We start from the raw sequence: 18,468 nt of genomic DNA, 5'->3' as shown, positions 1-18,468 counted from the left end.
TTTTTTGTTTCTATCCACATAATGGCAGCTTTTCAATGAAACATAAAGTATCACGTATTGTCACTAAAGTTAAAAACAACTAGAATCAGAAAAAGCTGTCATCCCACAGGAAAAATGGGAGTCTTACTTAAAAAGATCCTGGGTTCAATTTGTAATAGCAAAATCAGAAAATATTTCAGCTGACTTTCCAATTTAGTGCTATGATTAGAACATCTTCATAGCTATACAAAAAAAAAGGTGTCTTAATATGGTGGTTAAAAACATTAAATACAGAAATCCTATCTACCAAAAGATATAAAAAATTTACCACGATTTCAGCTGAACCATTCACAAAGGGGAATTCAAGTGTTCTAACTTTCCCGATAAACAGTGGGGTATCAGTATCTTCCTCATTAGAGCCTTTAATGGTGGCTATTATAGTGCCAACCAAATCAATTCCAGTATGGTTGTTGTAGTCATCCTTAAAACAAAAAATGGAAAACAATCAGAGAAAATGATCAGAAGAGTAAACCCAGAGAAGAGCATGTACAAATCAGAAATAAGACACAGAGCCCCCGACATTAAATTATCTGTATCTTTCTTAATCTAAGCACAGAATTCAGTTCTAAGTTTGAGTGTTCCACAGGCAAGAAATAGTTCCAGAAACTATAAAAGAACAAGAGACTTCCACCTAATACAACAGTTCCTACCTTACTAAATTACAAAGACTCCCATTTTAAAATATCACCTTTTCATATACTTTTAGCACCTACTGATGTGAAAAGTGATTAATAAAAAGTTATTATAAACTTGTAGTGACTTTAATTATTTTATTAACACCAGCAGCATCTGTATACATTTAAAAACCAATAGGCCTATATGTGTTTCACACAATGTTTGGTGCTTATATGAGATTCAAAGACTCTTGGAGTAATTCTATGGCACTGTTGACCCCAACAAGATGTTTTGGGAAAAGAAGAGATGTCTGGGGAAGAATAACCAATCATCTAAAACAGGAAAATAAACTGGAAGTAGGTAAGTATCCCACCAACCAAATTTTCCATACAGGTGCAGTCCCACTACTGTGTTTTACATGTTTTTGTTAGTATTTTTGACAGCTGTGTTGCTGCTTACGCTTCATGAAATCAGCAGCCTTGGAGAAGCTCTGATTTTCTTTCTTTCTTAACTATGAGCAGTCATCAGAGCAGATCACTTAAAAAAAAAAAAAAAAAAAAAACAACTTATGTCCTTCTGTCCCCTCAGTGAACTGGACATTGAAGAGTCAATAGTTCACACTCATTCGTGATATATACACGAAAAAGGTGAGTAAAGGTATGTATTAGAAAAGGTAGCAGCTGGGTGTGGTGGTTCACAGCTGTAATCCCAGCACTTTGGAAGACTGAGGCAGGAGAATAACATGAGGTCGGGATTTCAAGACCAGCCTGGGCAACACAGCAAAACCCCACAGAAAAAAATTTAAAACTAGCCAGATGTGGTGCTGTGCAACTGTGGTCCCAGCTTCCCAGGAGGCTGAGGTGGGAGGACTGCTTGAGGCTGCAGTGTGCTATGATTGTGCCATGGCACTCTAGACTGGGTGACAGAACAAGACCCTGTCTCAAAAAAAAAGGTAGGCATATTGAGATTTCTGCATTTTGAGGCAGTTCTGCTTAGTATATCTGAATTCATTTTATGTATAATGTTATATATTCTCTATTTGTATTCAAAGATATTTACAAATATTTAATTCATCTGCACAAGTTTTCTCTATAACCTTAATCGGAGTAATTGACAGAATCCACAAAAATAATTTTGTACCCTAAAATCAAAGATAATTTTTCTTGTTACCCTTTGTAGTTTTGGAAGAAAATAAACATTACCGTGATACTAAGATGTAGATCTCTGACCAAGGTCCTACTGGCAACTGAGCGAACATTAGAAACAGCTGGTGTAGGTGGTTTAATTTTAGGTACTAACTTCACAGGTTGATTAGGCAGGACTTCAACTATAACCTTAAAAAATAAAAGAGACATTCTGATTAACAATATATTGATGCTTTAGTATTTAAGAGGAAGGGAAGACGTAACAATGGCACATACTAAATAAAATTAAATGTTACCTTCTAAAATTTATTTCTATTAATCTTTTAAAAGTAATCAATTTGCTTTTAAAATTCAGCATAAAAGTTAGGTCAGGTTAATTTTTGGATGTTTACAGCCATCTCTAAGAACAAACTTAGAGGTATTAAAAAACATAGGTAATTTAAAAAATTAGTATATCAACAGTTGTTTGTTTGTTTTTTTGAGACAGAGTCTCACTGTGACACCCAGGCTGGACTGCAGTGGCCGTGATCTCTGCCCACTGCAACCTCCACCTCCGAGGTTCAAGCGATTCTCCTGCCTCAGCCTCCTGAACAGCTGGGACTACAGGCGTGCGCCCACCACGCCCAGCTGATTTTTGTATTTTTAGTACAGGCGGGGTTTCACCCTATTGGCCAGGCTGGTCTCGAACTCCTGATCTCAAGTGATCTGCCCGCCTCAGCCTCCCAAAGTGCTGGGATTATAGGCGTAAGCCACTGCACCCAGCCTATACCAACAGTATGAAATGTAGATGATGTATATTTAAACTAACTTGAATATCACTATCCAGAATCCTAATAACTGAAATACTATTTATTTTTAATTTCTAACTTTTATTATTTTAAAAATTTTATCTTAGATTCAGGGGGTGTATGTGCAAGTGTGTTATATGAGTATTACTGCAGGATGCTGAGGTTTGGGCTTCTAATGATCCCGTCACCCAAGTAGCAAACACAGTACCTAATAGGTATTTTTTCAACTCTTGCCCACCTCCCTCTCTCCCCTCTTTTGCAATCCCCAGCATTCACTGTTCCCATCTTTGTGTCCGTGTGTACCCAATGTTTAGCTCCCACTTGTAAGGGAGGACAAGCAGTATTTGGTTTTTGGTTTCTTAGTTAATTTACTTAGGATAATGGCCTCTATCCACATCCATGTTGCTGCAAAGGACATAATTTCGCTCTCTGTTATGGCTGTGTGAAATGTTACTAATATTTCCCATGCATGGTTGATATGAGCAACTTTATGACACTACACACTAAAATGCTGAGTCTTTGATATAAAGAGAAATGGAAATGTGACTCCTGTAACAGGTCAAATTATTGGACAAATTTAAACATATTCTATACTAATTTTCTTGAAAGTTGAATTATTTATATTTCACATCCAATAATCACTTTTAAACAAAATATTTCACTCATAAACTAAATGAGAAAACATGAAGCTATTTCATTTAATGCAGAACCAAGGGAAAAAAAAAGAAAATGTAAAGCTAACTGTGGTATATTAAAAAAGTAAGCAAACCTGTTCACTGTTGAGAATATTTGTTTTATCCATCATAAAACCAAACTGGATACAATATGTCCCCACTTTATTAGGAATTACTTTATCCCTAAATTTAAAAGAAAGTTAAGATTACTGACAATGTTTGTATAGAGGGGGAAGGAATTCAAAGAGTCAACATTTCTGTTCTTTCCACAAAAATAAATGAGTAGGAAGAATAGAACTACTAACACTATATTGACCTTCATTCATTCAACAAATATTTCTTGCTAATTCCGAGGTTCCTCTTACCTGTACATTCTTTTACAAAACATCCAGAACAAAAATGCTGGATATGGTAAAAATTGAAAGAACAGGAATATGAAGTTGAGAAAGCAGTAAATACATCAAAAATGCTGATATATGTCAAGTAAATTTTGCTTCATTTCTACTTTATAAATTTCTAAGCGACAGTTTTGTATTTCAAAATTATAGAACATCCTGCTGCTCTTCTATGTAACTTTATTTCCATTCAAGTACTACTTGAAATATTTATGTATATAAGGCATTTACTGTGAGTCAATCATCAATAACGAACTCAGTGCCTAAGAAGAGGTACACTTATTAACCTATTTTCGTCAGGCTTTACCACAATGAAAATATGAATAATATTCTACAATATGTGCGACATGGCTCATGATCCCTAGGGTAGCTTTTGCATGTCATTCATATTCTCAAAATACCGGCTCAATGCAGTACAAAGCACAGGTTTTGAATACGTACTTCAATTCAAATCCCGGCACTGTAACATCTATGCAACCTTGAAGAAAATTATTTAACCTTTCTCTATATTGTTTTCTCTGAGATAGTAACTCCTAAGAAAGTTATATTGAAAATTTAAACAAGGCTGGGTGCAGTGGCTCATGCCTGTAATCCCAGCAATTTGGGAGGCTGAGGCAGGCGGATCACTTGAGGTCAGGAGTTCGAGACCAGCCTGGCCAACATGGCGAAATCCCATCTCTACTATTAATACAAAAATGAGCCAGGCATGGTGGTGCATGCCTGTAGTCCCAGCTATTCAGGAGGCTGAGGCAGGAGAATCACTTGAACCCGGAAGGCAGAGGTTGCCGTGAGCCAACATCACGCCACTGTACTCCAGCTTGGGTGACAGAGTGATACTCTATCTCCAAAAAGAAAGAAAACAGATTTCTGCTTCCAAATGGCAGGCCAACCCTTCATGATGAAAACAGCTGTACAAAAAAAAAAAAAAAATTGCTTGAAAATGTTCAAGAGTTAACAAGCTAAAGTAAAAAATAACTTAGTAGAATATAAGATAGAATGGAGGCCCTGGGAGATGAATTTCACATTTAAGGATGCTTTAGTCCTGGGAGTAAATTCTAGCAGCACAGGTAAACCTAAAGCAGACCAGCTTGCAAAAGAAATGCAACTTGGCTTTTAATCATGTCAATCTCTGAAACTGAACTGAAGTGGTAATAGATGGGTAGTGGCCCAGACAATGGACAGAAGCAAATGTAACATACTCTTATCCTACATATCATTTCTATAAATATTCATAAATAAAATGTCTCGTACAGCAATAACAGAATCACCAGATACATGAAGGACAGAACTAGAATGAAAACCAACAGAAACCAAGAGAAAATCACAACAGACCTAAAGGAACTCTAGGCAGACTTTAATACACAGATTAACTGAAAATGTCAAACAGAAATTGGCAACTGAAGGAGGGATTTAACAGAAAATTAGATGTTACTGAAGAGAGAATTAGTTAACTGAAGATAGTTCAAAGTAATCATCTAGAAGGAAGAGAGGCAAAAGAATGGCAAAACTTTTTAAAACTGAAGACCACGAAATCAAAGCCCGTGAAAACCAAGCAGGATGTAAAAAAGAAATCCACACAGACATATCATAGTAAAACTGTTGGGCAGGGGATGGGGTGGGGGTAGGGGAGGAAACAACCACAAAATAACCAAAGGAGGGAAAATACATTTTTTTTTTAAACAATAATGAGACTGACAACAGAATGATGAGAAGATAGTGAAGGATGGCGGTAAGAAATTGTTGACCTTGAATACCATATGCAGTAAAAATGTCCTTCAAGTATGAAAGTGGAATAAAGATATTTTCAGGTAAAAATAACATATTTCATCACCAGCAGACATACTGAAGGAACTTTCTAAGATGGAAAACAATACCAGATGAAAGCCTTGAGTTAAAGATTAACATAAAGGATAAATGAATCAATCTAAATAAACACTGATTATAAGCAATAAAAATGATGCCTTGATAGGTTTAATATGCACAACAAAAAAGCCATGTAAATTGGGAGAAGGGAATGGAAGTAAATGTTCTAAGATCCATGCACTGCTCAAGAAGGTAAAAAAATACAAATTATTACTAGATATTGCTATGTCAAGTATACATGTTACAAATCTCCAAGGAAATCACTTGGAGAACAGTGAAAGATGGTGTAACTATCAGAAAATGACTATTAGAAACAATATATCAAAAAGAAAGAAAACAGGAAAGAGAAGGGAAAAAAACAGTTGGATCACACAGAAAACAAAACAGATCCAAAACCAAGTAAATTGGTATATGTAAGACCTAAACTTTCAATGAGAAGACAAAGATTATCAGGAAAAAAATCCAATAATGCAATTTACAAAAGATACACTTAAAAGAATATACACACACACACACACACACACACACATATATATATGCAAACACTAACCCTCATGATTCCCAAAGTGGCTTTTGCATGTCATTCACAGAGAAAGTTGGTATACTGTTACCAAAGTAAACTTTAAGGCAAAAAACATTACTAGAGAAAAAGAATACTTCATAATAATAAAAGGTTTAATTTGCAAGAAAAATACAATAATTAAGTCTGTATGTACCTAATAACAAAGCCTCAAAACTAAGAGAAAAAATAGACAAACCTTCATTCACACTCGGAGATTTACTACACTGCTAGGTGAAACAGACAAAAAAATAAAAGATATAGAACACTGTACCTCAAATGCAAAAATCACATTATTATCTAGTATATTTGGAATATATGCAAAAACTGACTGTATACCCAGCACAAAAACAAGTAACAATTTCAAAGGATTGAAATCATACAGGGTAGACTAAATTTCACAATTCAGTAAACATCTGAATAAGCCATGAGTCAAAGGATGAAATCACAATGAAAATTAAAAAATATTTTAATCCAAGGCTGGGCTCAGTGGCTCATGCCTGTAATCAGCACTTTGGGAAGCTGCAGTGGGAGGACCGCTTGAGACCAAGAGTTGGAGACCAATCTGGGCAACATAGTGAGGCCCTCATATCTACCAAATTAAAAAAAAAAAAAAAAATTAGCTGGGTGTAGTGGTATACACATCTGCAGTCCTAGCTACTAAGGAGGCTAAGGTGGAAGGATTGCTTGAATCCAGGAGTTCAAGCCTGTAGTGAGTTATCATCACACCATGGCCCTCCAGCCAGAATGAAAGAGCGAGACTCTGGTTCAAAAAAAGAAAAAAGAAAGAAGAAAAAACAATTTTTGACCCAAATACTAATAAAAATAAAATATATAAAACTTGTGAATGCTATTAAAGCTATGCTCAGAAAAGTACAGCTCTACATGCATATACACATATACATGTTGTGTGTGTGTGACGAAAATAAATGAGCTAAAAAACCTCAAGCAGTTTTAATAAAAGAACAAATGAAATGCAAAGGAATTAAATGAAATTAAATAATAAAACATATAAAATATATTTTAAAAGCCCAAAGTTTGTTCTTTAAAAGATCTAAAAAATTGAAATCTCTTACTAAGATTAATCAAGCCACAAAGAGAGTACAAATAGTGTCAAGAATGAGAGATCACCACAGATCTCACAGAAAATAAACAGAACAATAAGAAGAACAAATTTGAAAATTTACATAAAATTGACAGTCTGATAGCCAAGCGTGGTGGTGCACGCCTGTAGTTCCAGCTACTTGGGAGGCTGAGGCAGAAGAATTGCTTGAACAGGGAGGTGGAGGTTGCAGTGAGCTGAGATCATGCCACTGCACTCCAGCCTGGGAACAGAGCGAGACGCTGTCTCAAAAAGAAAAAAAAAAAAGAAGATAGTTTGATAATTACATTACAAGATATCAAAACTGAGCAAGAGACAGGAAATACAAATAGGTCTGTAACTTCTGAATTTGAACAAACTGAAACCATAACTAAAATCTTTCCTCCACAAAAACACCAGGCTCAGATGGCTTCACGGATGAATCTATCACCATTCAAGGAAGGAATAATAACACTCTTATATAAGATCCTCCTAAGAATAAACCCAGACTGAGGGAAAATTTCTTTCTACTTTTGTGAGGCCTACATGATAGAGCCAACAAACTAAGAATTTGTAAGAAAGAAAATGCAGGTTAATTTCAAACATCAAGGTAGATGCAAAAATCCTAAGAAAACATTACCAAAACACCTCCATCAATATATAAAAATAATACAACATGATAAAATTGGGTTTATTCCAGTAATTGCAAGGTTGGCTGACCATTCAGAAAACTAATGTACTAATTACCACATTAAAAAGTAAAGGAACAAAGTCTTAAGGGATTTTTTTTAAATTAAACGAAAAATATCACATATTGCCTCAATAGATGAAATCTAAAGTCAATTTATAATTAAGACTTAGAAATGAACAGTTTGATAAAAGACTTATTAAGACTCAGAAATGAACGTTTGATAAAAGAAAAACTAAAGCAAACATCACACTTAATGGTGGAATGATGAAATGTTCCCTTTGAGATTTGAAACCAGATTAGGATGATCACTCTCATCATGTCTATTTAACATTTTGCTGTAAATCCAAGATGCTGTGGTATGATAAGAAAAAGAAAACACACAGCCGGACGCGGTGGTTCACGCCTGTAATCCCAGTGCTTTGGGAGGCCGAAGCGGGCAGATCACAATGTCAGGAGATCGAGACCATCCTGGCTAACATGGTGAAACCCTGTCTCTACTAAAAATACAAAAAATTAGCTGGGCGTCGTGGCAGGTGCCTGTAGTCCCAGCTACTCCAGAGACTGAGACGGGAATGGCATGAATCCGCGAGGCGGAGCTTGCAGTGAGCCGAGATCGCACCACTGCACTCCAGCCTGGGTGACAGAGCGAGACTCCGTTTCAAAAAAAAAAAAGAAAAAGAAAAAGAAAAAGAAAATACAGAAAAACTGGAAAATAACAAACTATTATATATCACAGATATTTTTATTAAATCCCAAAGAATCTACAAATAAAATTAGAGCCAGGAGTGGTGGCTCACATCTGTAATCCCAGCACTTTGGGAGGCGGAGGTGGGAGGACTGCTTGAACCCAGGAGTTCAAGACCAGCAATGAGACCTTGAGTCCACAAAAATTAAAAAATTATCCAAGTGTGGTAGTGTGGGCCCGTAGTCCCAGCCAGTTGGTAGGCTAAGTTAAGGCAGGAGGGTTGTCTGAGCCCAGGAGTTTCAGACAAGCCCAGACAACATAGTAAGACCCTGTCTCCACAAAAAATGAAATAATAAATCAGGTGTAGCTGTGTGGGTCTGTAGTCCCAGCTACCTGAGAGGCTGAGGTAGGAAGAGTGCTTGAGTCTGGGAGGTCAAGGCTACATTGAGCCATGAATGCACCACTGCACTATAGCCTGGGTGACAGAGTGAGACCCTGTCTCTAAATAAATAAATAAATTAATTAATTAAAATAAGAAATAAAGGAGTTTAACAAAGATAACTGCTACAAGGTCAATATACATAAATCAACTGCATCTCTATAACCAAAAACAACAGAAAATAAAAATGTTTCAGGAGATACCATTTCCGATGGACCTTATGTGATCTGCCTGCCTCTGCCTCCCAAAGTGCTGGGATTATAGGTGTGAGCCACCGCACTATACATTAAAAAAAAAAAAAAAAAAAATCAATTCCATGTATAACTGTACAAAAAGAACACAGCAAATCTAAAGTGCCATCCTTAGAAAGGTCTGCTTGCAAGACAGGCCCTTGGCAGACATCTGTGAGTTTAGATTTCAGGAGGGTTCTGACCTTTAACTGATGAGAGTGGCTCACATTGCCTAAACCACTGTGCTAATATGGCTGATGCTACACACTTGCTTTTCTTCTGAAAATCTGGTATTTGCTAGGTAGAGGCTGCCTATGTGACCACACCCTAACAAAAACCCTGAATGCTGAGTCTCTAGTGAGCTTCCCTGGTTGACAACATTTTATACGCACTGTCACAATTTATTGCTGGGGAACTAAGCACATACTCTGTGACTTCACCAAGACAGAATCCTTGGAAAGCTTCCTCTGTGTGTGGTTTCCCTTGGACATCACCCCATGAGCTTTTTACCTTGCTCATTTCACTTTGAATCCTTTTGTTTCAATAAAACATAGCTATAAGCCCAACTATATATTAAGTCCTGTGAGTCCTCCTGGTGAATCATCAAACCTGGCATTGGTCTTGGGAACCCCCAACACAATAATATAGTAGAATGTGTTGATGACCTAAATATAAGGGAAGACTTAAACAGGACACAAAGAAGATCAACTATAAAAAAGATGATTAACACATTTGCTCATATAAAAATTAACCATTGCTGTTCAAGATATCATAAAGTGAGAAAGCAAGCCACAGGACAGGCAAAGATGTCTAACAAAAGCTTTACATTTCTAATATATAAAGAACTCCTACAAATTAATATAAAAAAATCAATACAAACGTTGTTCAGATACTCAAAAAAGGCACTTCACAAAGGTAATCTAAGTGGCCAATAAATATATGATAAACAGGAAAATGCAAATTAAAAGTAAGTGTGATGCCACTCTATTACATGTCCACCAGAAGATTACACCTGAAAAGACCCACAAAACCGTGTTGGGAAGGGCTGGGCGCGGTGGCTCATGCTTGTAATCCCACCACTTTGGGAGGCTGAGGCGGGCAGATGGCTTTGAGCCCAGGAGTTCAAGACTAGCCAGAGCAACTTGGTGAAACCCGGTCTTCACACACACACAAAATAAATAAATAAATTTGCTTGGCATGGCAGCACATTCCTGTAGTCCCAGCTACTTGGGAGGCTGAGACAGGGGGCTCGCTTAAGCCAGAGAAGCAGAGGTTGCAGTGAGCCATTGCACTCTATCTACTGCACTCTAGCAAGGCTCTGTGTTAAAAACAAATAAACCCTCAAGCTACTCAAGTTAAACATACACATCCATGTTTAACATATATATTTAACATCTAACATACACATCTACATTTAAATATACACATCTATGAACTTATAACCCAGCAATTTTACTTTTATATGAGCACCAGTGTTATAAACATTATTTGTAATAGCCCAAAATTGAAAATGCAAATAGCCATTAACAGAATGGAAAATTGTAGTGTGTTCACACAATGGACTTCTATACAGCAATGGAAATTAATGAACTTATAGCTATATGCCACAGAATCTCATGATGCTGAGTGAAAGAAGTCACATGCAAAGGAACAAAATTGTATATCAAGTTCAAAAATGGGCACAACTAATCAGAGACTATAGAGATGTATGCTAATATAAATGGAACTTTAAATAAGACCAAACCAGGACAGGGTTTGTGGTATGTGCATGTGTGTGTTTACACGAGTGTGTGCGTGGCATGCACAACAGGAAGGAAGACAGTAATAACTGCAAGAGGCAAGGGGTGGAGCATCCATGATTGGTCCTTTACTAGTTAGTCTGAAAAAGCACTGAACAAATATAATGAACATTTTGACCCTACTGATGATAAAGGATTTTTAAAGAAACTTAAGACATAATCTTTTCAGATTTGAAAATGGAGGTCTAGAATGAAGCAGCAACATGTTCAAAGCCACAGAAATGTTAAAAGCCAGTCTAATCTTTATAGAAACCTCGTATATAATAAAAAGTTATAAAGTGCGCTGACAACATAAAAGATCTTCTGATGGCTTCTATAGTTTCAAAAGCAAATACAATCACAATTTACAAAGCTTAAAACTAATTTAAAGCTTAAAAACGAAAACACACCTTTTCCCAAAAAACTGACAAAAATTTAGAGACATTAATATTTCTATTTGATCACCAATTACTTTTCGTCAGGTGAGCCCACATCTCTCTCCAGGGTTGAATTACTTTGTAACAAGATACGTATTCAAAATATGAAATGTTTTGAGAAATACCTGAAATAGAAGCAGCCATCTTCCTTGTCATTATCTTTTATTTTATTACAACTAAATGTTTCTGCCTAGAAAGGGGAGTAGGAGAGAAGGGGAGAGGGGAAAATGACAAAATTTAACATAGTATACTTAGGAGGAAAGCTTATATATACCTACACTGAATGTGTATCTGGATTCCGTTTATAAACATACAGGTATATATATACATGTATATATCTTCATAATACATGTAAGGTACACTGTGAGATTAGTGACAGTGGAAAGACACCCCATTATTAAAAGACACACAATAGAACTTTACGGTGATATTATTTTAAGATAACACCAACTTGACTGGACTGATGGCCCAAATTGAGCAAGCAAAGATTCAGGATTAATTAAGCAAGATAGTTTCCAAAACCAATGATCAAAATGAACCATAAATGTTGAAGTTGATTATTATATCAGGACCCTGATAAACTTTAGTTCCCAATTTTAGATTTATTTCAGATCTGCATTGTCCAGTATGGTAGCCAATGGCTATATGTGGCTACTGGGCACTTGAAATGTGACTGGTCTGAATTGATATACAGTGTAAAATAAACACCAAATTTCATAGACTCGGTAAGATAAAAGAATGTGAAATCCCAGCAATAATTTTTAAACTATTGAGTATCTGTTGAAATGGTAACTTTTGATATATTAGGTTAAAAACTCTAGAATTTTACTTATTTCTTTTTAGTTTTTTTTTTTTTTTTTTTTTTTGAGACGGAGTCTCGCTCTGTCGCCTAGGCTGGAGTGCAGTGGCCGGATCTCAGCTCACTGCAAGCTCCGCCTCCTGGGTTTACGTCATTCTCCTTTCTCAGCCTCCCGAGTAGCTGGGACTACAGGCGCCCGCCACCTTGCCCGGCTAGTTTTTTGTATTTTTTAGTAGAGGCGGGGTTTCACCGTGTTAGCCAGGATGGTCTCGATCTCCTGACCTCGTGATCCACCCGTCTCGGCCTCCCAAAGTGCTAGGATTACAGGCTTGAGCCACCGCGCCCGGCCTCTTTTTAGCTTTTAAATGTAGCTACTAGAAAGCTGAAACACCAGGTGTGATCTTTCTACTGGACAGCACTGTTCTAGACCCTCTAACTCTGTCTCCACTCTCTTTCAAGCAGTCTATCAATCCTATCTCTTTACTATCTCATTTTCTATATTATCCCCTCATATTTAATAGCTTCTGCCTTGTGCTACTGTCCTTCAGATGAAATAATTTTATTATATAGGCATCTTAAAATGTTAAGAAAAATCACAAAGTAGACTACTCTTTTTCAATAGCATCAACTGTCAATTCTGAAACATAGACTGATGTAATTTCTTTAACTCCAAGGAATGAAGTGAATTAGCTTCCATTTCTCAAATTTATATAACATTATATATTTACATTAAATGAGATTTAGTTTTAAGTTAAATGTAAGAACTATTTTTAACTTCAAAAAATGCTTCCCATGACTCACATTTGCTGGGGGTCGGTTCCCACTGGTAGATAGCTTCCACATTTTCATGGAAATACGTGCTGGATTAATATTTTTAATGATACTGTCATCTTCAGAAATAACACTAATCATAAAATCTGTCATGGTAAACGTTAAAAAATTATTTTCTTTCTAGTTCAATTAATGGATATGGTTAAATAATTGTATGCCTTAAAGCAAATATCTTATTTAAATGTTTAAAGCATACATGTTATTTAAATGTTAATACAAGTCTGACGAAGAAATGTATAAATTCTAGCATACAACACCAAAAGGCTAGAATGTATGTATACTCAGCAACTTAAGAGTTACGCCAACTGGTCATAGCACCATATGCTTTACGTATTCCAAGAACAGAATATTTACTTTCTTGTATGATTTTCAATAGCATACAATAGCCAAGAGATCATTATATATAATATTCCCATTATATTTACCACCTGTAACATTCATTTGGCACCTGTTACTGTAGTTTTTTAATAACAGGAAATAGATCTCCCTGAAATAGACTTAATATTTTACATATGGTATAGAGAGTCTACTTTATAAAGTATAAAAAGCTATGTGCACATGTAACTTAATTATTAAAAATTACTGTCAAAAATTTTTAAATCTAAACTTTGAGGTGCTTCATTCACTACTTAAAACTATGTACAGGGATTCACCTTTTTAAGAAAATGGAAGTCTTTCAGAAAATTATTTGTGTAAAGCAAAAACTAATTTCCTATTAATATCTGCCACATAATATTGAAATCATTTGCTTCCCTGTCTCCTACATTAGACTGAGCACACTGAAAACTGTCTTATTCATTACTGTAATTCAGAGCACAGCATAGTATCTTAACATAGCAGTATTTAATAAATGTTTGTTTTTCTTAAATATCTTTAATCATAAATGCTGATGTGATATATTTTCACTCAAATTAAGCTAAATGATTCTAGTTATGATGGGTTTAAGATCACAACACAATATTTAGTAGAGCATAACTCCATAATTCTAACCATATGGTTCCTATTTCTTTCACACAATTTTACAATTCAGTGAATGTACAAACACCACGTGAATTAATTACCTCAGCCTATCAGTTTATGTATGAACTTTCAGTTCATTCTTGATATTAAAATAAATGCAAGACACGGGAATAAGAGGAGGCATTGCTAAGTTAAATATATTTTCTTTGCCCCTTAAAAGGATTTTTTTTAAAAAAGGCTATTATAAGCATGATTTTTTATTGTGCTGAACACCTAGGATAAGTAATTTATTCCACTAATGTACAAAGCAAATTATCATTATAGATTTATTTATGTATATGAAATACTCACCAGTGAAAAGACCCCCTGCTAAGAAGGAAGCATCTTTGTCATATTTAACATTGAGACGAACGGGTTTTTCTGGATCTGGAAGAATCATTAACTTAATTACAGGTCCTTCTATGATACTTTTGTTATAGATGGCTTTAACCTGCAGAGTATGCTCTCCTCTAGCAAAACAAAACAAAAGGGGAGAGGGGTTCAAATTACATTTAGTTAATTTGAGTGAATAATCTAAAAATTTTGAGACAATTTACGCAAAGTTCAACTCTTAGAAAACCTCTCAACTTCTATTCAGTCCCAACTCTTGCCTAACATTAAATAGGAGGATAGTCATTACTTTTAACTTCAGCAAAGCAGTAGAAGAAAAATGAATCTCTGTAACACCAACAACTATCAAACTTTTGGTTCTTACCTAGGGGCAAAAACACTGAATACTCCCAAATTAGCCCTGCCTTTCTCATCTGTTTTATGCTGTTGGTTTGAAGGCGTGAGCTAAAAACAAAACAAAACAAAACAAAATGGTTAGTTAGAAAATTCTAGAGATCAATCAAGTTCTTTTCTTCCATTACAATGTTCTTTCCCTCTATTCCTATTTTAAAAGCAGTATTTGCATACTTCCAAAATCTAAATTTTAAAAATCTGAACTAGTTGGAATAATGTAGCATGTAATGATATAATCCAAAGTAGAGTAACAATCACTCATCTTGATCAATTTCACTAGAATTTAATGTATTTCAGTTACTAAGTTGCAGATTTCTAGTTCACCGTTTCAATATCACTGATACATCAAATGAAGTTTACACAAACAATGAAGGTATATTCTAAAGCTGGGGCAGGTGTAGGGGACTGTACTGGAGAAATATATACTGTACACACACACTCAAGTCAAAGGATCATAGCACTATCTTCATTCTTCATTTTTCTCTTGAATGTTTACTCAGATACGCTTCTCAAATTTTTGCTGCAATACTACATTCACAGTGATAACCAAGCTTTCACTTTCAAGAGATCAAGAATCAGTGGCCACATTTCCTAATAACGGATTTAGAAGGGTCTCTCAGCCTTTTACAGATGGTTCTCCAGAAACCAGAATCATATCTTTATTATGGGGTTAAAAATAATCGTTGTCTAACTCTACTGGAAGCAAACATTCAGAGTAACAGTGAATTTGTAGACCACAGTAGAAGAAAAATCAGACTGTCTCCCAAACCCTAAAACCCATCTCAACTTAGTAGAACCTAAAGAAAAGGTAATAATGGTACATGCAGACAGGAAAAGCAATAGCTGAATAGGAAAAAATGAGAAAGCACACTTGAAATGATAGGATGAAGTCCTATGTTTATACCTGTCCCAGTTACTCTCTGGTCCATTGTCTCTCAACCCATCTTTCTCAAAATAAGTCTCCCATCTGGGTATCAAATCCTTACTGACAAGCCAGAGAAGTAAGTCTTTTCAGGTCTTATAGCAGCAATATCATAGACTCATTTAACAGACTCATTTAAAAACTCCAACTGTAATTACTATGAAAACAGGTCCATGTGTATAATAAGCCATTCTTTGCACTTTAATCTTCCATACAACTTTTAAGATCACCTTTTCAGGTTCTGGGAAATCCCTACTGGGATTCTGATTGAACTATAAATAATTGCAAGAGAAACATCATCTTTACATAATATCAACTGGTTTCTCCATTACATTTATATTTATTTTTTATATGTGGAGGGATACTCAAGATTGTCTGAATATGACCCCAACTCCCCCTGGCTTGCCTAGCAACAACCTGGCTGGGACCAATGAATTCCCTTCAACACACAGAAGAGACAGTATAAAAATACAACTTTATGGCCAGGCATGGTGGCTCACGCCTGTAATCCCAGCACTTTGGAAGGCCAAGGCGGGTGGATTACCCGAGGTCAGGAGTTTGAGAACAGCCTGGCCAACATGGTGAAACCCCGTTTCCACTAAAAATACAAAAATTAGCCAGGCATGATGGCACATGCCTGTAATCCCAACTACTCAGGAGGCTGAGGCAGGAGAATCACTTGAACCTGGGAGGCAGAGGTTGCAGTGAGCCAAGATCACACCATTGCACTCCACCCTGGGCGTTGCAGTGAGACTCTGTCTCACAAAAAAAAAAAAAATTGTACACACACACACACACACACACACACACACCCCTTTGCAATGAATAGCGGCTTTTCCTCTTTCCCCTAGAAGGAGGGCCTCCAACTTTGCACCAGCCCCTAGATCCCAAGCAGCTTCTCAATACTCATGGGAATAACTGATACCTAATCTTGAACTTTCTGGTAGTCAAGACTGTTCCTCACCTTTATAAGACCATGTTCATACTTGCCCCATAAGAAGAACCACAGAGGGCAGGAGCCTCACCCTAGAATATACCAGCATGTTCTAGCAGCTCTGCCCAGGATCTGGTAGCTCTCTATAAGTAGAGGATAGGTACCTGCATGACTCTTTTTGTTTAGCCTCACCATGTATGTTTCCCCAATAATGTCTGTTCCTTAATCCATTCTGTGGGTCCCTGTGGTATCTGTCTTCATTCACTTTGTCAGTGTTAATTATCTATTTATTCATCCTAATCTGAAATGCAAATCTTACTATATAAGAAACATTAAAACAGTCATAACTGTACAATGTTGGCCCCTTGTTGTACTATTGTAAGATATAAATTCTACTTCCTCAAAATAATTTAAAATTTTTTTGAGGTTTATTTATGCTAAGTAATAATAAAGATTATGTAAAATATATTTTTTAAAAAAGAAGCAATATGACAGCTAAAGATACTATCATGAAAATGAAATCCAGAATTTTAAATGAAGATGTAAGGAAGTTTAAAACTTACCTTTAAATTGCTAGCTTTTGTAAGACTTATTTTAACATGTTGTACCGGTGCTGGATTATCCCACTGATCACAAAGTTGAACAATAATAGGGTTCTGTAAATCTCTTCCATTAATCACTGGAATGCACTGAAAAGAATAGAAATATTTTAAGAAACACTAAAATATATGGGCCAAACAATGCAATTACTTGTATAATTGTGTAACGATCACTTAATTTATCTCTGTTCTATTCGCAAATGGCTTCTTTGGTCAATGAAAACAAACTTTTGAAAGTCAACTAAATTGTGTGACCCTCTTACCGAAATGATAAATGATCTGAAAAAAGGTAAAGCAACACCTGACATTACAGTCTTCCCTCAGTATCCACAGGAGATTGGTTCTAGACCCCTAGTGGATACCAAAAGCTGCAGATATTCAACTTTTTTATATAAAATTGCATAGTATTTGCATATAACCTAAGCGTACACCTGAAATCATCTTTAGATTACTTATAACATCTAACACAATGCAAATGCTATGTAAGTACTAGAATGTGTTCAACAGAAATGGAAACCTATCTTTGGTTCTCAGATTTAGCATTGGTAATCTCTAGTTTAGCTTCTCCTTCAGTTAATGTTCAGCTCTCTTGCCATTGTGCATTAAAAGTAGTAACATGGCTTTCTAGCCCTTGGTTAAATAGGACTATTCACTGATGATCTACACTGTCTTGTTGACTTAAAATGCTTCTTGCTTTTTCCCTAGCTAATATGTAAGGCTGTATAATTCTAGAAATCTGCTTACTGACCTATTAACATTGGGCACATCAAAGGAAACAGTGTTAAACAAGATACCTGACAAAAGCCCAATCCTCTGGGTCAATATTTTAAAAGTTTACAAAACATGGAAGAAAACTAAAGAACAACAACAAAAAAAAACTGATTTATCACCTCTCCTCTAACAAGAATGTTCCTTCTGCTTCCTCTATCCCCTACTCTTAACTGAGGTAGTTGGTTACCAGATTACGGGAAAAGGCTGCTGAAAATGGAAAGAAAAATTAACATTCTGCTATGGATAGGACATTATGAAAAAACCAAAGACACTTGAGATTGGTTTAGTTGTGTCCCTCTACCATAAAGTTTACACAGCTACAGCCTTGTTCCCTCTGCCAAAGTTTACAGAAAGCTTGAATTTTGAAAACTGCTGAGTTTCCAAATGTAAACATACAGTATTTCATTCCTAATCAAGTAACTGTTTACCAAAACTACCTTTAAAGGACAG

General features: G+C 35.9%; 1 protein-coding gene across 2 annotated transcripts in view; it reads right to left on the bottom strand.

Annotated features, from left to right (window-relative positions):
* LOC105478815 (structural maintenance of chromosomes flexible hinge domain containing 1) overlaps positions 1-18,468 on the bottom strand; it is a 151,656-nt gene that overhangs the window by 41,643 nt on the left and 91,545 nt on the right. For both annotated transcript variants that reach the window (XM_024791952.2, XM_071085588.1), the window contains 8 exons: positions 17,212-17,337; positions 14,764-14,843; positions 14,361-14,518; positions 13,020-13,135; positions 11,545-11,609; positions 3,357-3,444; positions 1,857-1,988; positions 308-460 (listed from right to left, as the gene is read on the bottom strand). In XM_024791952.2, the coding sequence (XP_024647720.2) occupies positions 308-460; positions 1,857-1,988; positions 3,357-3,444; positions 11,545-11,609; positions 13,020-13,135; positions 14,361-14,518; positions 14,764-14,843; positions 17,212-17,337 (918 nt within the window). The remainder of the gene's footprint in view (positions 1-307; positions 461-1,856; positions 1,989-3,356; positions 3,445-11,544; positions 11,610-13,019; positions 13,136-14,360; positions 14,519-14,763; positions 14,844-17,211; positions 17,338-18,468) is intronic.

This window comes from Macaca nemestrina, chromosome 19, assembly GCF_043159975.1.
Source record: "Macaca nemestrina isolate mMacNem1 chromosome 19, mMacNem.hap1, whole genome shotgun sequence".
Classification (NCBI taxonomy): domain Eukaryota; kingdom Metazoa; phylum Chordata; class Mammalia; order Primates; family Cercopithecidae; genus Macaca; species Macaca nemestrina.
Note: the sequence above shows the minus strand (reverse complement) of the source record. Positions and strands in the feature narration are given on the sequence as shown.